The sequence below is a fragment of the Hibiscus syriacus genome, unplaced genomic scaffold (genome assembly GCF_006381635.1).
Source record: "Hibiscus syriacus cultivar Baekdansim isolate YM2019G1 unplaced genomic scaffold, ASM638163v2 tig00110562_pilon, whole genome shotgun sequence".
NCBI lineage: Eukaryota > Viridiplantae > Streptophyta > Magnoliopsida > Malvales > Malvaceae > Hibiscus > Hibiscus syriacus.
In genome coordinates, this window is record NW_024062783.1 from 277,749 (window position 1) to 295,501 (window position 17,753).

The 17,753-nt window shown below is 35.6% G+C and overlaps 1 protein-coding gene and 2 pseudogenes across 1 annotated transcript; 2 read left to right on the forward strand and 1 right to left on the reverse strand.

The window, feature by feature from the left end:
- Window positions 1-750: 750 nt before the first annotated feature.
- LOC120132395 lies at window positions 751-3,655 on the forward strand (annotated as a pseudogene).
- Window positions 3,656-3,680: 25 nt separating this feature from the next.
- LOC120132396 (F-box/kelch-repeat protein At3g23880-like) lies at window positions 3,681-9,826 on the forward strand. The gene is made up of 5 exons (XM_039149164.1): window positions 3,681-3,857; window positions 6,876-8,154; window positions 8,657-8,736; window positions 9,297-9,616; window positions 9,722-9,826. Exons 1-2 carry the CDS (start codon window positions 3,681-3,683, stop codon window positions 8,001-8,003), a joined length of 1,305 nt encoding a protein of 434 aa, XP_039005095.1. The 3' UTR covers window positions 8,004-8,154; window positions 8,657-8,736; window positions 9,297-9,616; window positions 9,722-9,826.
- An 866-nt stretch (window positions 9,827-10,692) lies between these two features.
- On the reverse strand, window positions 10,693-16,950 carry LOC120132376 (annotated as a pseudogene).
- Window positions 16,951-17,753: the final 803 nt, after the last annotated feature.

Genomic DNA, 17,753 nt, shown 5'->3' on the forward strand with positions numbered 1-17,753 from the left:
TATTTTCTAAATATTATTTTAGGAATTTAAATTGAATTCACTTTTTTATCGTTTTTATTATTTGAGAAAATAAAAATGACAAGAGTTATGACTTTCGAAATCAACATGTGTCTTTGATTAATATACGTATGTTATTGTTATTGTCCAACTCAATTCGTGCTTGTGCGATTATGTATCTTGGACTCACGTTATATGTGTTTGTTATTTTAAAAAAAATCATATACAATTTTTATATTTTTGATTTTTTTTCTTTTATTTCAATCTAATCCAATTAAGTTTTACAAATATCAACAAAAAAATATTTCCTATAAAATACACTTTTATTTATGTGACAGAAAAATGTATATTAAAATAGAAAACATATTAATAGCATTATGATTACATATTGATGATGTTTACGAGTTATTATTATGAGGGGATTTTATTTAAATATTATTTTTTATTAGAACAATGATATTTATAAATCATAAAATAGATTAAAAATATAAAAAATAATTAGATTTAAAAAATGAAATAATATTTAATTACTATTGAAAAATAAATCTCATCCCAAAATCCCAAGTGGATAAAAGCTATAAAGGACAAGGATGCGATGGTTAATTAATGAAAAAAGAGATCCTGAAATAGAAAAAGAAAAAACAATTATCCAAAAAGATCTGAGTCCTCTCAGCCACGTCAGCTCAATCCACACAAAACTCACCACTTTTCGCCTTCTTGTCGATTCCTCAAGCATTTCTAACGGCGGTAGCTATGGCGATTAAACGCCAAAAAAAGGCTCAAAACTTCTCTGAATCACTAATAATGGCTCTCTCCGATTTGCAGTATGTTCATTTTGATTTTGTTTTGCTTTAAATATTGTCCACAATTTCACGTTTCTCTACAATTTTCCTTTTCCCATTGTTCTTAATCTGTAAGTTTTACTTAAATGATATTACTTTACGGGGTTTCCTTTGTACAATTGGAATATAAAGGCATATAATGTTGATAATTTGAATTATAGGAAAATGTCCACCGAGTGTTCTGAGACCTTTTCTAAAGTGATAGTTAAGGAAGTTGAATGGTTGACAATGGATGTAAAAGATTAGAAAATTGTTTTTAAGCTCTGATAGTAAACATGAAGTTGTAGATTTCGATTTCGATTTCAGTTGCTTTGTAAACTGTACGTTTGATATGCATACAATCTGTATAAATACACTTGGAATTCTATTTGACTCGAAATTTGAGATAAATAAATGGATTTTATATTCTCAAATATCTATATAATTTCAAATTCACTATTATTATTCATCTAACAGTCTATCGATTTGAGATATAACTATGAATTAAACTTTCATATGTGTTCTATAAGACAGCCTATATTGTTTTTCAAATCCATCTTTTAAAACCCAAGTTTCTGAACACTACCTTAATTTCCTGTTAGCAAGATTATTTTTATAACTTTTCGATTTCCTGTTATTAATGTATTTATTTCTAGAATTCAATGGTGTTAAGAATACATGGATTGAATTTTGTTCTCACTTCTTTTAATTTAGAGGGTACAATTATGGGAGTCCGATTGTTACAGCAAATGGGTGCAACCGTGTTCTGTTTGCAAGTATTTGTGCAAGAAAGATGGGTTTGAGCTTCAAGGGTGCTGGTAAAGTTAGAGCTGCTTTGGTATCTGGAGAAGGGGATGTGTTATCTTATCGTAATGGTAATGAAATTGTTGCTGGGAAGACTGGTTTTGTGAATGGACTTGTTGACCTGCAAATTGGGATTGATAAACAACCTGATGCCATAGGTTTTGGACCACTTGCAGCCGAAATGATTCCTATGACTGGCAGTTTCTTTGGTGATGAATGTGACCTGGATCATCCTACAGAAGGGTTTGCTTCCATCCCCGAAGCCATTGAAGATATTCGTCAAGGAAAGGTTTGTTTGCCCTAGTTACGTGTTTGAATTTGATCTTCGTTTATAAGAATTATCACACTGCTAATTGAGGAAAATTTGCAGTTAGTAATTGTTGCAGATGACGAAGATAGAGAAAATGAGGGTGATCTGATAATGGCAGCATCAATGGCAACTCCTGAGGCCATGGCCTTTATTGTCAAGCATGGAACTGGAATTGTTTGTGTGAGCATGAAAGCTGAAGACTTGGAGAGGTTGGAGCTACCACTAATGGTAACACAGATGGAGAACGAGGAAAAACTTTGTACAGCTTTTACTGTATCAGTGGTATGTCCTCTGCTTTATTAAAGAGTACACGTGAAAGCTACTCCTTTTATATTTACCAAAACTCGCATGTTTGGACAATAAGATGAGCATTTTCTGCTAATGGTGGATCCCTATTTCGATTTTGTACGCTTGTTTTCTATAGCTAATGTAAAGTTTTGGTATCCTTGTTTTGTGATCAACTGTGTTGGTTTCATGCAGGATGCAAAGCATGGTACAACAACAGGTGTCTCTGCTCGTGATAGGGCGACAACAATACTGGCTTTGGCATCTAAAGACTCAAAACCTGAAGATTTCAACCTCCCAGGTCACATCTTTCCCCTGAAATACAGAGAGGGAGGGGTGCTGAAAAGAGCTAGGCACACAGAAGCTTCTGTTGATCTAACTGTATTAGCCTGGTTAGAACCTGCAGCAGTTTTATGTGAGATTGTGGATGATGATGGCTCAATGGCTAGGTTGCCAAAGCTTCGTGAGTTTGCACAGGCTGAAAAATTGAAGATTATTTCTATCGCTGATCTAATCAGGTATATCATTGAGAGCATTTTTCATAGAGGGTGTTGGTGTTGTTATAGTTAGGTCTTTTATTGATCTTCTGACCACTTAAGTCTCCTCAGACTGAAGTATATATATTTGGCATATGAACTAGTTTGTAATTTTAACTGCCAGATTTTTCTTCTCCTACATGTAATGGGGAAACTAGGACCTGCAAATTAATACGACCAGATATATGTGCTCATAATGTACTATAAGAGAAGAAGGAAGATTGACCTCGTTGAGTTGGTACTACTCCCTTCTTATGTTCCTGATCCCAGAAAATTAGAAAAAGTGTGAAGGCAGTTGAACTGTGCGGTCAATCATTGTTGCTTGTTTTTATAAGTTCTTCCAACTGTGTCTTTTTGTGTTACTTTGAATTTCTATTTAAGCATGCGTGTTGAAAACATGTTCAACATACAAGTTACGCATAGAATTTGGAACGGTGACCTACTTTTTTATATCTGGGTTCATCTGCATTTTTCCATTTGTTGATTATCGAATTAATCCATTTCGTGAAGTTATTAATATAACTGTAATTGACAGATATAAAAGGAAAAGATATAGGCTGGTGGAGCTGGCTGCATGTGCATTGCCTCGATCTGGGGGCCGTTTAAAGCATACTTTTATAGGTCATTGCTAGATGGGATCAAGCACATTGCGATGGTTCAAGTAAGCATCTAATCCGAATGCTCACCACCTTCGTCTGTTTCATATTTCGGTTCACTAAGCAATGATAGTCTGTTGCTCCATTAGCAACATGGGGAAACTGTTATCAATATGACTAGGTTGTATGAGTAGGACGTTGATTGGGTCTTGGAACATGCAGGGTGAAATCGGTGATAGCCAAGATATTCTTGAGGGTACATTCCGAGTGCCTTACCGGCGACACATTTGGGTCAGCCAGATGTGATTGCGGAAACCAGGTGGCACTAGCAATGAAGCAAATCGAGGCTATTGGGCAGGGTGTATTAGTTTATCTTCGTGGGCATGAAGGTAAAGGGATTGGTTTAGGCCACAAGCATCGTGCTTACAACCTTCAAGATGATGGACACGACACAGTTGAGGCCAATGAAGAGCTTGGATTACCAGTCGGTTTGGCCATTTCCGGCAGGGTACCTTTGTTGACCCCTGTAATCACCATTTTTACCTCTCCATTCCAGCAGCCCCTCCACGTTGCACATTCCAGCAGCTCCAGAAGCCAGCTGCCCCCTCCATGTTTCAGCAACTCTCCAACAACGACAACCGTCCAGCACCTCACCAGCTGTCTCTCCTCGTTATAGCTCAGCCGCCACACCCACGACCACCAATGCTCCACGTCCTAAATCAATTCATCATCACAAAACAAAGGATAATATTTTATTTCTTTTCACATGTAAATTGGGGTTATAAAAACCCTAGAATAATTCAAAAAAAAAAAGAGGAGTAAATACACAGCAAATTGAAAAGGAAAAAGCATTACAAAGGTTATTTTTACTTTTGATTCATTTTTTCAGCATTATATTTTATTTATTTATTTATTTTCGGAAAAAAACAAAGTAAGTTAATTAAATTAAAAAAAACAAAAAAGAGAAGAGTTGAAAGCTTTGGGTGTTCTGCTGTGTGAAAAATGAGAGGAAGAAGATGAGTTTTAAGTTTATAAAATGTTTGGGTAAACCACACGTCAGGTCTCTAGGCTTTAAGAGTTCATTACTTTATTCACTTAAAATAGGGAAAATACGAAATAATCCCTCTAATTTAGGAGGCTATTTATAATTTAGTCATTGCTATGCTTTTATATATATTTTAGGTAAATGACAGATTTAGTCTTTTAATTTTAATAATTAATATTTTAATCCAGAAAGCATGTTTTAATTTGTTTTAATTTAATTTTCGAATTTAATATAGTTTTAATTTAGTCACCAAATTAATAAATATGTAAAATAGCATAATCAGACACTAAAATTTTAATAAATTAATTACGAATTAGATATTTATTTTTAATACATTTTAATTTAGTCATTAACTTTAAAATTATTAGCTTTTATTATATAGTTTTAATCTCATTTATTTTAGTTGTTGATTTAATTTTATATGTTTATTTGCAATATATTATTATTATTATTATAAACATAAACATATAATAAATAATATTTATTTATTTTTTATTTTTTATTTTTATAATAATAAATTCTAATAATATTAAAGAAAATGACTGTCTTAAAGCATCTAGAAGTCCGTTTTCTGATATTTTTTATCATATAAAATATATATTAATTTTTAAGAAACATTTTTAATATTTATTTTATTTATTAATATAGAAGAAAAGAGCTATCTTAAAGCACCTAGAAGTCCTTTTCTAATATTCTTAAATAAATAAATATCCTATATATATATATTATTTTAATTATTTTTATAGAAATATTTTTATTAATATTTATTTACTTTTAACATTGAAGAAAATAGTTGTCTTAAAGCACCTAGAATTCCCTTTCTGATATTTCTAAGTAAATAAATATCTTATTATAAATATATATATATATATATATATATATATATATATATATATATATATATATATATATATAATATTTTCTTAAAATAAATTTGAAATAACATGATTAATAATTAAATATATTTTTGAATTTTTAAATTTCTAATAATAGAGACAAATTATAATTAATGAAGTACCAATTTTGGGCGTTGTGGGGTGTTAATCCTTCCCCAAACGTAATCGACCACGAATCCCTTTTTTATTATAAAAAAGAACGAATTTTTTGTTTATACGTAGATCAGTTTAAATTATGTTTTCTTAAAAACTATTTTAAAAGATTATTTTTAGGTATTTGACCTACTTAACCTAAAAAGGTCAATGGCGACTCCAAAATATTTCTAAAACACCATTTTTTATCCACATTACTTTTTCCAACCAAGTAAAATTTATACCCGGACAAAAACCGGTTACGACAACCCCAATAACTAAAGACAACAATGGATACAAGGAGACCAAAAGAGCAAAAATTGGGCTTACTTTTGGTTTAGAAGTAAACTTGCAACACTGCTTGTTATTTGAGTTGGTAATTTCATGTAGGTCTGCGCTCATAATAACACTTTGATATGATGATTTGGAAATGAAATATTAATTTATTGTTTGATTTAAATTTTTACACTAATTTAGAAGACTAATCAGTTTGTAATGAACATGGTCATATTTTATTTGTTTAAGTGTTTTTTTTTCTATGTATTTGAGCTTTTTTTAAGATAATAATTTTCTTGTTAAGTAGTGATACATGTATTTACACGCTTTTGACCTATTAAGCAAAATTAGTTATATTATTGAGACTCGTATCAAAATGATTACGCGTCTATATCAGTATATTATATTTATTTTACATGTATATGGAGAATGTTTTAAGATTATATTCTCATATTCGTGTTTGGACATGTTTTTGGTGCTGGAAACTAAGACAACAAAATTAATAAACAAAGCAGAAATATAGGCCAATATGAAATATAATGTAAAATTTAATCACTCTCATTAATTACTCTTCTAATTCCCATGAAGATTAGGGTGCTGTGAGGATTTAATTTGTAGCTTGAACCTAAAATTTGTCCTTTGTTATCTTCAACTATAAATCCTCAACATAATTTATTTTCTATATAGCATCGACGTTTGTTTTCACCAACATTAGGGAAGGACTGTGGAGGCATCGAAGAAAGATTTATAATTTATGTGGATGGAGGTAACAACACTTTCTAATCATTAACTTAGAAACAACTGTAGTGATTGAAATCCTCGATATATCCTTTGTCATTGATGAAAGGATAGGGTATTGAGATTAATGTTTCGTTTAATTCAAAGGGTTGGGTTGGCGTTCGAAACGTTAGCAGGATAGCTGCACGCATTGAATTGGTGGGATTTTGTTCCCAATTTTTTTCATTTTCCCTTTTTAATTATTGTATTTTTATAATTGTTTTTTAAACATTTTTAATATTTTACTAACCATAAATTGATGATTATATAATAGCCCAATGGGATAAGCTCATGGGCTTTAAGTTGCCAAGGGCTCAGTCTAAGAATATAGCTCCCGTTCTTGTAGTCTTCTGCATCTTTATCAATTTCTCTTTTGTATATCCCCAACTAAAATCTGAAGGAAGATGAAAGGGTTGACAAAACTGGAGCCTATGTACCAGAGATTTTGGCGTTGGAAATTCTCTCCAAACTTCCTGTTAAATCCTTGACACGTTTCAGGTTAGTTTGTAAGGATTGGTCTTTATCTTTTCATACCCCACTTTTCATTACCAAACATCATCAGAACAACCTCAGAAACAACAACCTTAATCTCCTCCTCAAACGTAGTCATGGTAGCACCCGTGATAACATCTATTATTTCTCTCAGCTGTCGACTGAGAAAGACTTTTCGGTAAACCACAACATTCACTTACCCTTTTTCGAGAATTATTTGTATACTCCTGACGTTTATGGTCCTTGTAATGGATTGTTGTGTTTACGTGAAAATGATAGAGTTGCCCTTTGGAACCCATCAACTAGAGAGTTCAAAACCCTTCCTGAATACTCAGTCCAACGCCCTCCTAATCTGTATTACACTGCTTTTGACCATTGCTTTGGTTTTGGGTACGATCCTCAAACTGACGATTACAAAATTGTAAGATTTGTTTTTAATAAAGTTTTTAATAAAGTTTTAGATGATGAATATGAATCGAAGATGCAAGTCGAGTTATATTCGCTTAAAAGCGATTCATGGACGGAAATTGTAGAACCTGATGGGCTTCCTTATGGCGGTGCTGTGTTTAATACATACGTAAATGGGTTTTATTATTGGCAGGCACTGGGGGATTTTGATAAGCTTGTTCTTGCATTTGATATGGTTAATGAAAAGTTTTCGACTTTACCTATGCCTGAATTTGATGTGTCTTTAACCCAATACTATTGGGAACTTTTGGAGTTCAATGGATTGCTTGGTGCTATTGTTTACCCAATTAAAGGAACCGAGAAATCTTTTGATTTATGGGTTATGAATGGATGTTGGAGTAAACAATTTAGTATTGAATCTGTACGTGGAGTTGAGAGGCCTTTGTGGTTTTGGAAAAATGGTGAATTGTTTCTTGCGAGCTCGGATCATGAATTAATGATGTTTGACCCCTCCACACGAGAGCTTAAAAATCTGGGTATCCATGCTTATGAAGATCAATGCAAATTATTGCTTATGTTGAGAGCTTGGTTTCATTCAGTGGAAGATCAGAGTATGAGGAACGTATAATACGTGTGCATCTGTTTTCTTCACCGTATTTTGCTGTGAATTGATTGCAGATAATGCTCCAGTGACGAGAAGCTTTAGTGTTGCATCTGTTTTCTTCGCCGTATTTTTTGGGATCCAATGCCGTTCGTTTAAGCTCGGATTGTCCTATAAGGTGAACCCCTCACTTTGTTAAGTAGTTTTGTTTTATCTGGAATCAATTTTCTGTTTCTAGGATTTGGTCCTTTTCTTAATTTAAACATATTCTTTATGAATTATGATCCGCAGATTTTTCATTCTTTAACTTCACTTCTAATGTTACTTCCTATTCTTAGATATGTGCCCCTTTTTATGTTTATTGCGTGAACTTCTATGGTTTTCCCGTGATGCATTTTTTATTTACCATTTCAATTTTAGTACAAGCTGTTGTTTTTCTGTTTTTTCAAATTTACGAGGATTAACCTTTTTTTTTTTCCCTGAAAATTAAGTTCAAAATATGTCCTGTGTTTTTATGGAAAGAATGATAAATGCTTATTCTTTAGGTTTTGTCGTGGATCTTTTATTGAACGCATAATTGTTTTGAACTTGTTATAGGATTTATTTTGGGATTACTTGAAATTTTACTTTTAACCGATGAATGATTATTCGTTGCCGGTCATACCTAAATACCAATGCAGAACAGCTGCTGTCCGTTGCCACTCGAAGTCGTTAATCCCTAGCAGCAGGCGCAACATCACAGCAAAATTCTCAAATCCAAGTATGTTTGATTCGGATTTTCTTGTGTTCTTTTTTTAGAAAGTTTAATTTGTTTTATAATTAAGAATGTCCACGTTGATTCATTACTCAGAATTCAAAAAAAAACAAAGAGGTTTAACGAACTTGACAAATATTTCATATTGTTTTGAAATCAAATATCTCTTGTTACTTATTAACCATCGTTACGCCATCTCTTTCGAACCTCTTCTTCCCTCCTGTACTCCTTATTGTTTCGTACAGGTTTGCATGTGACTTGTTAGTCCCACTTGTGAGCACATGTAGTTGATAGGCATGTATTTCTTCAATGTTACTCAGAATTTGGATTGCATGTTATATTAATAGTATGAAATTGTGTATTTTAAATAATTTTTGAATTTGTTCTATGTTATAAACTGAATATCAGAAATAATTGAGTGAAAAAAAGGGTAGAATACGAAGCTATGGCTTCATCCCATGCTTCTATTAATGCGGAGGAGATTGAAAATCAAGTTATTGCTGAAGTTTTCGGTCCTGAAAGTTATTGCTCAAGTTATTTACTCCAACCAAATTCTTTGGATCCAGCTCGTCTCAGTACATGTCATCACACAAACAGTCTTCTCAACAAGAAGTTATTCGATTAAAACAACAGTTGAGTGAATTTGATAAAAAAATTACTCAAATGAAAGCCGAAGCTGAAGCGAAAGAAGCAGCAAGAGAAGTAGAGAGAGCAGCGATAGAAGCAGAGAGAGAAGCATAATTTCAGAGAAAATATGAAGAACTTCAACAACAAATTGAAGCTATGAGGCAGATGATGCAGCAGAATCTTTATCGTAGTCGACTACTTCCGGAGACGATTGAAGCATTAATGTATGCTCAAAATTGGCTTTGGGCCGATATTAAAGGTAATATTATTATTTAGTTTATATTAGTTGTCAAATTGTGCTTAATTATCTTATTAAAGTTTAGTTACTAACTTATATTAATTTTACTTTCTATTATATATGTAGGTAGTAGTGAATTTAAATTGGAGCGTTCTCAGTTTGAAGAAATAGAGAATGATGATTGTAATACTGGAGTATTATATGTCACAAATATTGCCAGAAATTTTAGAATGTTGTGCCAAAGAACAAAAACATTATGTGTTTGTCATTTATGTTTCTAGACTTTAATTATGTCTTTTATTATGATGTTTTATGTATTTTAAGATCTATATTAACACTTAACTTAGATAATCCTTGGATTATTTTATTATGTTTCTTAATGGACATGTTTTTTTATGTTTGTTGCTTATGTATAACTTAAGTTTGCTGTCAGGCGGGTCTAGACGGGTACGTCACTAGTGGGTAGTGGGTGTGGGGATGAATTTGAGAATGTACCCGCGTGGGCGGGTATGGATTTGAAAATTTGTATCCATCATGGGTGGTGGGCGGGTGGTGGATTGAAAAATATTAGGTGGGCATGAGAATGGGGGAGGGGGTATCTGCACCCGACCCACCCGTTTGCCATCCGTAATTATAATAGTTAAATATTATGAATAAAGTAGAGTTGATGATAATGTAGAGATAACGCTGGAGATGAATTATTGTTTCATCTCTAGAGTAGAGATAGAGATGCTCTAGAGTATAAATGAGAGCTGGAGATGGCCTTAATCGATATTAGGAGCTGACAACCTTGGACTTAACTGTTACTTCATTAGAATTTTTTAAAATTAGAAGACTTAAAAGCTCTCAAATGTTTGAAGTTCGATTTTTAAAATCATTTCAAAGGGAATGATTTTATGAATATTTTATTGTATTTAATCCAAAACAATTATCGACGACTCCTATTTTCAACGGATTATGTCCCAGAAGAAAACAAATTCCTTCCAGCCCGCAAATTTTCAATAGGCGGGCAGAATACTGGTATTTCATAGCTTTTCCATCTCTTTCTGAACTTGAACAACGCAGAGTTTATAATAGCATCCTACCAGAGATTCAAGTAAGACTAGTAACTGTGAAAATGTTTATAATCATCTACAAGAACCGGCAACCGGCTCAAACCTGTTAACACGTTCAAATATGCGTATGCACAAACCCTTGAAACTATATACACATACTTACAAGGATGATTGTTGACATGTAAGCAATAGTTTAAAAACTAGGTGATGGTCATGTGGACAGCTCTCAAATGGCTATAACAATTATCACTGCTGCTAAAGAACTCTAAACATACCCAGCAAACATGCCTCCCGCACTTGCATTCGACGTGGTTACACCCATCAGTCTTCTCGATTGTATATCCGCATACGGGGCAAGTTTTTACCTGATCTTTCCCCTTGCACCACTCCTTCAAAGATGAATCGGGGTCTTCCTTGAACTCTCTGTACTTCTCACAAGACAGATACGGATGATATTCAAGATGACACCTAGTACAAGTCTCGGCATAACATGCTCCGCAGACAAATGGCTCACCGGAAGTGTCGCGATCAGCAACACGATAAACAGAGGGGCAATCAGGAGAAGGGCAAAACCGAAAGGCACCCCCACTGGATGCAACAAGGCACCCAAAGAAGCCCTAAAGAGTTCCTCTAACTTCTCAGTTGACAGCAGAGACTTCAAATCAGTAAGCAAAATGGGAGCTTTACAATATTGCCTAGCACAGCATACAGGAAAACTACCTGAGTTTCTAATGGCGGATTCGCATTGCTCCACCAAACACAAATGACAAAAGAGATGTGAACATCCTTCGAGCCGGTAGCCATCTTCTACTTCACACAAGCAAATGGGGCAGGTGACTTTACTGTCAGATATCTCAGCTAAATCTCTGCCTGCCTTAGCAATCTCAAGGACAATTTCTTCTACCTTTTGCTTCATCTCTTTGTCACCACGAATAGAAATAATATGATGCCGGGTATTAAGTGTGAATTCAGCCCCAGGTATCTTCTCTTTGAGTCCATGAAGGTCTGGCCCAAACTTCTTAACCACTTCCTTCATCATATCAGGAGGCAGACCCCGACCACGAAGTCGGACCTCAAGCTGCTTGCTTTCGTGGTAGGACAAAAGGGATTGAATCAATTTTTGCTGGGCTACAGAAGCATCATAAGAAGAACCGAAGATTCTCACATTGAGGCTATGCCGGTCAAAAAATATGTAGGTTCTTGTCTCTCGTTGCAATGATCTCATTAGATTAATGCCATCTCTAGAGAAAAGGTGCTGCAATATGGAAGGAGTGAGGCTGGCATGTTTTACAGTACTTCCATTCATTAGCTCTTCCACTGACCTTCTCAACTCTGCCACAGTTTTGGTGGCATTAGCGGATATTCTAATTCGACAGGAACCATTTTCATTTTCCTCCAGGAAGCAATCTGCACCTGTAAATGATTTATTGGCAATTTCAGAAGAAACATCTAATTTCCATAACCATTTTCAACATTAATATCATTTTTGGAGAATATATTTTGATATTTATATGCACCTTGTAATCAATTTTATCGCCCAGGCTTGGCAAAACTAAGCATCCATCATGCAGTTTAATTAAAATAGTTTAAAACTGACATAACCGCATTAAAATCCTAAAAGGTGATATGAATGTATATCCAGTGTTACAAGTTTGAAAATAACCCAAAGCACAATTGATTATCCGGAAAGAGACGGAAGGAAAAATAATTGATATAACTTAAATTAGATGCAAAACAAGAAACTCATTGACAACCTCTGGCCCGAGGCCTATATCTTCACACCCAAACACAAGCAGTGGCATGCATACTATGTTACTTGTCCTGGGTCTGATTGTTGAAGTAACAAATAATGCATTTATGACTTATGAACATGCACAAAGAACGTTGAGACAGAAACAGAAGACTAATTATAGTGCTATGACAGTTCAAGTACCTTTTACATGGCTGAAACTTTCTAGCAAAGAGTTGAGCTGCTTCTTAATAACGGCATAGACAGAAGAAGAGCAAGATATAGAACTGTGAAACTGTTGCTGGCATCTTATCTTTTGCCATGAAAGACATCCAGGTAATACTTTACCCTCTAGCTGTTCTAAAGCTTTTGCGGCCTCCAAATGTAATCTTCCATCAAAGGTGATCAGTGCTTTCATGAAAGTCTCCCTTGGTTCAGGCTCAAAAACCTGAACCTGACAACAGTTAGTATAGGGATTCCCTTTAGGCATAAAGGGTGATATTTCTCTGAGTAGTGCCTTCTCACAGGCATCACATGTTGGATTTTCCACAGCATCTCCTCTCACGAGAAAAAAATCATGGATTTTCCTTTCCGTTGCCAAACATAGTATATCCCAAATTTCAGCTTCAGAAAGATCTTTATCGATTCCATATATCATAATAGAATCATTACATTTCCTGCTAACTTCACAACGAACATATTTATCTGCTATTACTAGAGAAGAGAAATCATCCAAAATGGACCTAACATCAACGAGATTACATTTAATGATTCCAAATCCTTTACTGACCCTACGAGGCCAATTAACTTTAGCTTTGACAGCAGGGAAAGAGAACATCTTATGATCACCCCCAATGGATGTCTGTGAAGGAAGTACCTTCAGTGAAGAGCCAGCAAATTTTAACCCATCCAGCTCAGCAGCTTTTCTGGCAGCATCAGGAGTTAGGAACGTTATCTTACCCCATTTTTCCTTTTCATCTGTTTCCTTCCCACTGGCTTGAGATTTATTGACCGAGCAAACACTGCCATTGGAATAATCCTCAAAGAGCATCAAAAGCTCCATATCATAGAAGGTATTAACATTTGAATGGAATACATCAACGGACAAATATCTTTTATCAACTTCAAGATGCTTAATCTCAGCACCAGCTCCAAAAAGTGCCATAGATGGTGAGGCTTTCCGTCCATGAAATAAAGGTTTCTCCATGCATTCATTAAGCAACCATTTCTTTTCACATTCCACCACCTCAGTTACAAAGTCCAGAACCTTCTGCATGTCCACTGATGAAGCAAACAGCAGAATCACATTCTGGTCAACATTGACTTCAACACCAACCTGTTCATTCATACAAGCAGTCCTAATCCGTGATAAAAGACATCGAAGAGTGTGGTTAGATTTCCCACGGAATTTTTTAATAGAGTATTACCAAAACCAGTCAATGCCTTCACTTGTAACTTCCGGCTTTCCATCAGAGAGGCATCAAACAAGGGTGGAGGATCCAGAGTAGCCAAAGATTCAAAATCAAAAGCAGTTACACAGACCAAATACTGATTATTGACAGATAAGAGTTCACCGAAGACAACCCAACTTGGCTTCTCACCAAATATCAGTAATGAACATGAAGGATGCAGTTGAACATGTTGCCCGGTCAATGCCACTTCATAACCAAGTTGATCATGTCCAGAATACATGGCTACATTTTCGGCCAGGGAAGAAAGTATAATCGCCTTCAAAATTTTATCACGCTCAGTAGACTTATGAGGATCCCATATTAAGTAACTTGGAATAATAACAGCAAGCTCCTTTTTCAGACAAATTTCCAATTCGAAGACCGTGTCTTGGCATCTACGCATTGATTTAGCGTTTATGCTGTTTTCCCAGCACCAATTATTTTTCCTGTCGGAGGGAAGAGCTTCCCATTCCTTGTACACAGAGAGCAGAGTAAAGAGATCACCATTGCGATGGCAAAATTGCACCTTAAGACAATCAGCTTTCGCTTTATCATCATCACTTCCCACCCTGCAAATATGCTACTGGCATTTGCCATAACAGCAGCAAGAACAAGGCCCTCCCTACGCAGGCCAGAATGAAAGCAAGTGAGCATTAGTTTACCAAGACGAGGCTCAATCCCCAATTTTACCAAGTAGCGTCCTTCATCAGTTAATTCAAAAACACCATTTTTTTCCACAATGGCTCCCAACTGGACAAGATTCCTAGTTGCCGAGTCAATGGCTTTAGGACTAGGTGCATCAACAAAATCAAAACTCTGAACATTCTTGATTCCCAAAGCAAGGATCCTCAGAACTGCAATACCAAGATGAACTCTACGAATCTCAGGCTCCTGATTAGGGGCCATTAACTCAAAATCACTTGCTGTGTATAGTCTGTAACATCTTCCCGGTTCAGTCCTCCCAGCACGACCAGCTCGCTGATTGGCTGAACTCTGGCTGATCCAACAGACTTTGAGAACATTCATTCCAGTGCCGGGTTCAAATTTACTCTCCTTGACCATACCAGAATCAATCACATACTTGATACCACGAATTGTGAGCGATGTCTCTGCAATATTTGTTGCAAATACAATTTTCTTTTCCCAGGGTAGTTCTGGAAAACATGACATTGCTCTTCAAAGGATAGCTTTCCGTGCAATGGTAACACAACCACATTTGGAGCTTCAAAATGATCACAAGCCCATTCTACTTCCATTTGGGAAGTTAAAAATGCAAGAATGTTCCCTTCTTTCTTTGTTTTGTGAACCTCAGCAGCCATCCTCAAGACATCAGAAACGTATGTAGGAATCATACCAGAACCATAAGTTCCCTCCGTTGTACAAGGAACATATTTAATATGAACAGGAAAATTCCTCCCCTCCAAATGAAAGATTCCACACCCAAAAAAGTAGTCTGACAGTTGATTTGCATTAGCTGTTGCAGACATAATTACAAGCCTTAGACCAACTCTTCTGCCAAGCAAATCTTTAAGCAATGCCAAAAGAAGGTCGGTATTCAAACTTCTTTCATGGGCCTCATCAACAATGATGCAAGATATCCCTGACAAATTCCTATCATTCATATAATGCTGCAGTAAGCAGTGGTCGGTCATATAGATTACCTTCGAATCAAACTGCTGAGCAGATGAAAATGTTGGATAACAAGTGACCGAATTATCATTGTAGCACCCAATGCTTTCTTCTCTGACTCTTTTTGCCAATGAGATGGCAGCAATCTTTCGTGGCTGTGTACATACAATCGATTCATTTGCAGCGATTCCTGAATCAGAAAGAAACTGAACCAGCTGGGTGCTCTTTCCTGAACCAGTCTCTCCAATCAACACCATGATCTGTGCGTTTAATAGTTATAAGTGAAATCAGGGAAAGAGAAAAAAAAAGGCTGCATTATAATTAGATTTAAACACCCAGGTAATATAGGAACAGATTGAATATAAGAGGACAAAGGATATTATCCAAACCAACTTTCACATTCTTAAATTGCATCACTAAGGTTTTACACTGCACACAAAATATATGATGATAATCCAAATCTATCTACCAAAATACATCACAAAACCCAATACAAAGCTGAAAATAAAACAAAAAAAATGGTGTGAGAAATAAATGATTACCTGTTCACAATGTATTCTAGTAAGAATCTCTTGCCTGTAAGCATAAATCGGCAAACCATCTTCCAACCTCTTACATTCCCTCAAAACAAACTGATGAATTCTCTTCCAATCAAGCTCTCCTTCAACCCTGAAAACCTCCACGCCTTTATCCTCCTCCACCTCATTCCCTATTACTACCCCATCTTCCAAACACCTTAATAAGCTCCCCATCGCTCCCTTAAACTCCCTCAACCGCTTCGAAATCGTTGATCTCTCTGCTATTAGAGCTTTCTTCGTGTCATTCAACTCATAAAACCTCCTGACAGAATTATTCCTCTTGCCCATTTGTGCTGACAACTTAGTGATCTCATCGGATTTCTCGTTGATTTTCTTCTGCCACTTCTTAACCAATTCACCTCCCATCAATCCCGCTATATGGGTCGAGAAAAGCGTTTTGAGGTTTTGCTCGAGTTCCACCGCGTCGGAGGGCACTATGATGTTGGGAATGAGCATAGGAGTATAATGGTGGGACCCATCAAGGCGGGAACGCCATAGATGGAGAATTGAAGAGAGGGTTTGGTTCCATTCTTGGAACGTTAGGGAAGCTGCGATTTTTCCGGTGGTGAAGATGCGGGAACTTTCGGGGGACGTGTCGAGTTGGGAAATCAGAGCCTGGAGGTTGTTGGGTTCGGAAGGGGAAGGCGAATAGTCGTGGAGGAGTTGAATTATGAAGTTTGGGCGGCGGATGACGTCGGAACCGGCGGAACCAAGAGCGGTGGATGGAGCCGGAGGAAAACGGCGGCGGTAGTTTGGGTTATTGACAGCCTGAAAACCGGATACAAAACGGTGGTTGTTCGGGTCGCTAGGGCGGTTGTTGTTGCGGTGGTACGGTTTACGGGCACCCGACGGTGGCGGTTGGCGGTGGTTGGAGGATGAAGAGAAATTCCTCATGGCATGAAGACAAAAAATTAGAAAGGCAAAAGAATTTCAGGTGTTTTCTTATTTATTTTTAATTTTTAAGTTTTAATTTTTATTTGGGTTAAGGGAGGAGAAGAAGGGAGTAGTGAGTTACGAGTGAGCGACTAGAAGAAGACAAAAAAACTATATAAGAAAACAGAGGACTTATTTTTAATATTAAGAATTCCAACTGTGAGGGTCAGCATGTACAATGGGGTTGTCTATAGAAAGGTAGATTAATATACGATTAATATATAATGTTATTGGATATATTAAAAAATATTTGATAAATTCGGTTTAGCGCTATCGGAAATATCGAGTAATAATAATGTAATAGGTGGAAATCATGAAGAAATATTAAAAAATTTGGTAACCGGCAAACTTAGCTTGTTGGTTTGTGTCGATACTTTATAAAAATATATTGATCCATAACAATATAACAGGTAAAAAAATGATAAAACCGGTTTATAAATGACAAAACAGATAAAGCGCTACCGGATATATTGAAAGTGTCGATACTTTATAAAAATATATTGATCTATAACAATATAACAGTTAAAAAATGACAAAACCGGTCTATAAATGACAAAACAAGTAAAGCGCTACAATATATATTGAAAGTGTCGATACTTTATAAAAATGTATCGATCCATAACAATATAACATGTAAACAAATGACAAAACCGGTCTATAAATGACAAAACAAGTAAAGCTCTACCGGATATGTTGATAGTGTCGATATTTTATGTAACCCCCCTAGACCCGGCCTATGCGTTTCGACTAAGTCTAGTGGATCACATTATGATTATTAAAGAC